The sequence below is a fragment of the Bubalus bubalis genome, chromosome 11 (genome assembly GCF_019923935.1).
Source record: "Bubalus bubalis isolate 160015118507 breed Murrah chromosome 11, NDDB_SH_1, whole genome shotgun sequence".
Taxonomy (NCBI): domain Eukaryota; kingdom Metazoa; phylum Chordata; class Mammalia; order Artiodactyla; family Bovidae; genus Bubalus; species Bubalus bubalis.
Genome location: NC_059167.1, coordinates 79,406,148 through 79,411,344, shown reverse-complemented (window position 1 = coordinate 79,411,344; position 5,197 = coordinate 79,406,148). Strand labels below are relative to the sequence as shown.

The 5,197-nt window shown below is 41.1% G+C and overlaps 1 gene segment (V, D, J or C); it reads right to left on the bottom strand.

Annotated features, from left to right (window-relative positions):
- Nucleotides 1–4,029: 4,029 nt before the first annotated feature.
- LOC123328323 lies at nucleotides 4,030–4,764 on the bottom strand. The segment is given in 2 exon segments: nucleotides 4,030–4,415; nucleotides 4,633–4,764. Coding segments are annotated over 2 exon segments (435 nt in total).
- Nucleotides 4,765–5,197: the final 433 nt, after the last annotated feature.

Here is a 5,197-nt window from a genome sequence, read left to right as displayed (position 1 = left end):
ACATGCCACTACATTTTACTCTTACATCTCAGGGTATCTCAGTGGTTAAGATACAGAATTCAATGGGAGAATGTGATTCAGCTAGATGAGGAAAGAACATCACCTGTAAATGGATAAATGAACTGGGTATTTTCTTTGAAGGAGAGAACTTGTTTTGCTTGAATGAAGAATAATTGCATCATATTAACAGGGAGCATGTTCAGACTTAAATTGAGAAAGTGGAGAAGACCACTAGACCATTCAGGTATAACCTAAATTAAATCCCTTATGATTATATGTGGAAGTGAGAAATAGATTTAAGGGACTAGATCTGATAGACAAAGTGCCTGATGAACTATAGACAGAGGATCGTGTCATTGTACTGGAGACAGGGATCAAGACCATCCCCAAGAAAAAGAAATGCAAAAAATCAAAATGGCTGTCTAAGGACGCCTTACAAATAGCTGTAAAAAGAAGAGAAGCAAAAAGCAAAGGAGAAAAGGAAAGATATACCCATTTGAATGCAGAGTTCCAAAGAATAGCAAGGAAAGATAAGAAAGCCTTCTTCAGTGATCAATGCAAAGAAATAGAGGAAAACAATAAAATGGGAAAGACTAGAGATCTCTTCAAGAAAATTAGAGATTATAAGGGAACATTTCATGCAAAGATGGGCTCGATAAAGGATAGAAATGGTATGGACCTAACAGAAGCAGAAGATATTAAGAAGAGGTGGTAAGAATACACAGAATAACTGTACAAAAAAAAAAAAATCTTCACGACCCAGATAATCATGATGGTGTGATCACTGACCTAGAGCCAGACATCCTGGAATATGAAGTCAAGTGGGCCTTAGAAAGCATCACTACAAACAAAGCTAGTGGAGGTGATGGAATTCCAGTTGAGCCATTTCAAATCCTAAAAGATGATCCTGTGAATGTGCTGCACTCAATATATCAGCAAATTTGGAAAACTCAGCAGTGGCCACAGGACTGGAAAAGGGCAGTTTTCATTCCAATCCCAAAGAAAGACAATGCCAAAGAATGCTCAAACTACCGCACAATTGCACTCATCTTGCAAGCTAGTAAATTAATGCTTAAAATTCTCCAAGCCAGGCTTCACCAATACGTGAACCATGAATTCCAGATGTTCAAGCTGGATTTAGAAAAAGCAGAGGAACCAGAGATCAAATTGCCAACATCCTCTGGATCATTGAAAAAGCAAGAGAGTTCCAGAAAAACATCTATTTCTGTTTTATTGACTATGAAAAAACCTTTGACTGTGTGGATCACAATAAACTGTAGAAAATTCTGAAAGAGATGGGAATACCAGACCACCTGACATGCCTCTTGAGAATGCTGTATTCAGGTCAGAAGCAACAGTTGGAACTGGACATGGAACAAACAACAGACTAGTTCCAAATAGGAAATGGAGTACATCAAGGCTGTATATTGTCACCCTGCTTATTTAACTTCTATGCAGAGTACATCATGAGAAATGCTGGGCTGGAGGAAGCACAAGCTGGAATCAAGATTGCCGGGAGAAATACCTCAGATATGCAGATGACACCACCCTTATGGCAGAGAGTGAAGAAGAACTAAAGAGCCTCTGATGAAAGTGAAAGAGAGTGAAAAAGTTGGCTTAAATCTCAACATTCAGAAAACTAAGATCATGGCATCTGGTCCCGTCACTTCATGGCAAATAGATCGGGAAGCAGTGGAAACAGTGGCTGACTTTATTTTTTTGGGCTCCAAAATCACTGCAGATGGTGATTGCAGACATGAAATAAAAAGACGTTTCCTCCTTGGAAGGAAAGTTATGACCAACCTAGACAGCATATTAAAAAGCAGAGACATTACTTTTCAAATAAAGGTCCATCTAGTCAAGGCTATGGTTTTTCCAGTAGTCATGTATGGATTTGAGAGTTGGACTATAAAGAAAGCTGAGAGCCAAAGTATTGATGCTTTTGAACTGTGGTGTTGGAGAAGACTCTTGAGAGTCCCTTGGACTGAGAGGAGATTCAACCACTCCATCCTAAAGGTGATCAGTCTTGGGTGTTCATTGGAAGGACTGATGTTGAAGCTGAAACTCCAATAATTTGGCCACCTGATGCAAAGATCTGACTCATTTGATAAGACCTTGATGCTGGGAAAGATTGAGGGCAGGAGGAGAAGGGGATGACAGAGGATAAGATGTTTGGATGGCATCACCGGCTCAATTGACATGAATTTGGGTAAACTCTGGGAGTTGTCGATGGACAGGGAGGCCTGGCATGCTGCCATTCATGGGGTCACAAAGAGTCAGACATCACTGAGCAACTGAACTGAACTGAACAGGAATCATAATTTTCCTGTTGTCCTGATCAGAAAGTTTTGTTCTTCAAAGAGGTAATGATGAATTCTTAGTTAACAAGGAATGAAGCTAACTAGTTAAGCTATTGTGGTGGCTTTGTACTGTCTCAACTTAACTATCTGGAAATCTGTTTCCCAGAATTTCCTTCCCTATAGTGTTTTTGTTTATGGCCGGCCATGAAAGAGGTCTGTGTAGGATTTTGAAGGTACTTTTCATGTAGTAGCCATGTTTCTATGTTCCACAGGTTGGTGCAGGGTTCCAGGGACTATGGCAACTCATAATGTTGCTGCTGATCAGTAGCTCAATTTATTGTTGACTCACAACTCCTCGACCTTCCACCAGATCTCTTACTCATGTTATCTTTGTCTTTGACCAAGTATGCTTGTAGCATGATGGCAAATGACATCCACTTCTCCTGAAGGTCACCCAGTACTTTGAGCCTAAAGGAGGTAAGAGAAAAAGACAAGTTTCGGTGTATCTTGTGGGTTCCATTGTCCTCATGTTATTTCCATACATGTCACAGTCTGTCCATGCTTTTGTCCACATCCAACTTTCCTTCACAAATGTTACTCTGGTTGCCTTTCAGTGAATCCAGACACAATACCAAATACAAATATAACAGTTTTTAACTGTATTTAGTGTTGGAATACAAATGGAACAGACTCTTCCACGGGCTTTAGCCCCTGCCTGTGAATAATCCTTTACTGTTCAATCGTTCAGCGGTGTCTGACTCTTTGTGACTCCACGGACTGCAGCACATTGGGCATCACTGTCCATCACCGACTCCCAGAGCTTTCTCACACTCATGTCCATCGAGTCAGTGATACCATCCAACCATCTCATCCTCTGTCATCCCCTTCTCCTCCTGTCTTCAATCTTTCTCAGTACCAGGGTGTTTTCCAATGAGTCAGTTCTTCACATCAGGTGGCCAAAGTATTGGAGTTTCAGCGTCAGCATCAGTCCTTCCAATGAGTATTCAGGACTGATTTCCTTTAGGATTGACTGGTTTGATCTCCTTTCCATTAAAGGGACTCTCCCCAGGTCTCCTGCATTGCAGGTGGATACTGTACCAGCTGAGCCACAAGAGAAGCAGAATAATCCTCATAACTAATATCTTACTCTATCTACATCACTGGTAGTTCTCCTTCTCTGAATATGCCCTGACATGATGTCTCAGAGGAAAGGGCTGTATAATAAGTCGTTTCAGTTATGTCGTACTCTTTGAAACCCTATGGACTGTAGCCCACTAAGCTCCTCTGTCCAAGGGATTCTCCAGGAAAGAATACTGGAGTGGGTTGCCATGCCCTCCTCCAGTGGAACTTCCCAAAACAGGGATCAAATCTGTGCCTCTTATGTCTCCTGCATTGGCAGGCGAGTTCTTTACCCCTAGTGCCTGGGAAGCCTTGAAAGGAAAGAACTAAGGAAATGATTTTCATGACAATTTCAGATACTATATCAAGATTTGTGATGTGAGGATCTCTAGGTGAAAGTGTCATTTTATATTATTATGGGGCAAGTTTTTAAATTTAGACAACTTTACACATGTTCTGTATGGTTGATTTAAAGTCAAAAATTCAAGAGGAGAATGTACCAGTAGAAAATTACTATGAACACCTGCTTCCATATGACATGAAAGGAGCTTTTATTTAGAATTAAATCTTCTAATCCAGACCACAGATGAAGCAACCGCAGGACTACCATTTATTGTCTGGAATCTGCAGGTGTGTATTTCAGCTGGGGTCCTACAGCAGAAAGGCTTTCTCTTATTAAGCTTGGGGGTTTTTGCTCAGCTTTTCCTATTACTTCAAGCACTGTGAGTTCCCAGAGAGCACAGAAGTACTTTGCAGAATCTTCCAATTGTAAGGTTGAAATGGTGAGGCTGGAGGATTTACGTGATCTCTCAAAATTTATAGAGTAATGGCCATCACTTGTAAGGAAAATCATCCCTCCAGTGGGATGTTGCTTGTACCAAAAAATGTTGTAACTGTTCCAACTTGTTTCACACCGACAGTTTAGGGTAACTGATTGCCCAACTCTACTGGATATGTCTGGCGGGTCTTGAATAACTTTCTGGGCTACACTGGATCCTGTGGGGAAAATCAGAAAACAGAGATGAAACAGTGAATAAAATAGTGTAGGAATTAGACTCATTTAGGACCACCACCCCCCAAAACAAACTGAAATCATAAGATGCCTGCTTTTCTCCAACCCTCCTTTCCTCCCCAAGTCCCCTTGAAGCACCACGTGCCTGTGTGCAGGCTTTTCACCCTGAACACGCGCACCCACATTTGGGAGCATCCCTACCAGAGAAGGTGAAGGCCAGGAGCACCCAGAGCATCCTGGAGAGCAGCATGAGGCATGGATTCCCCTGCACAAATGTGCTCAGTTTTGCCTCAAGCTGAGAGTGTCTTTGAGCTCCTGGCAGCACATATACATATAACCTCAGGTTCTGTGTGACTCCTTCAAACAGGGAGTGGGGTTTGTCGTTTACATACGTCATGTGGTCTGTGCACAGATGGGAAAAAAAGTCTGGCTCACCACAAACTTTTACTTTGTCAATTTTTCTTTCACTGGTAATTAAGTTAGGCTGATCCTGAAAGGAGGCTTCACAAAAGCAATTAGTAATAAAGGTTTGAGCTGAGGGGAATTGAGGAACAAACTAGGTGACATTCACTGATAATTATTCAACACAATAATTTTGCCATCCCATTTAAAACAGCATTTGTTTTTTGTTTTTGAACTTTTTATTAGAGTATAATTGATTTACAGTGTTGTGTTAGTTTCTGCTGTACAGCAAAATGAAATATCCATCAACAGAGGAGTGGATAAAGATGTGGAACATATGTACAATGAAATTGTTGCCGTTGTT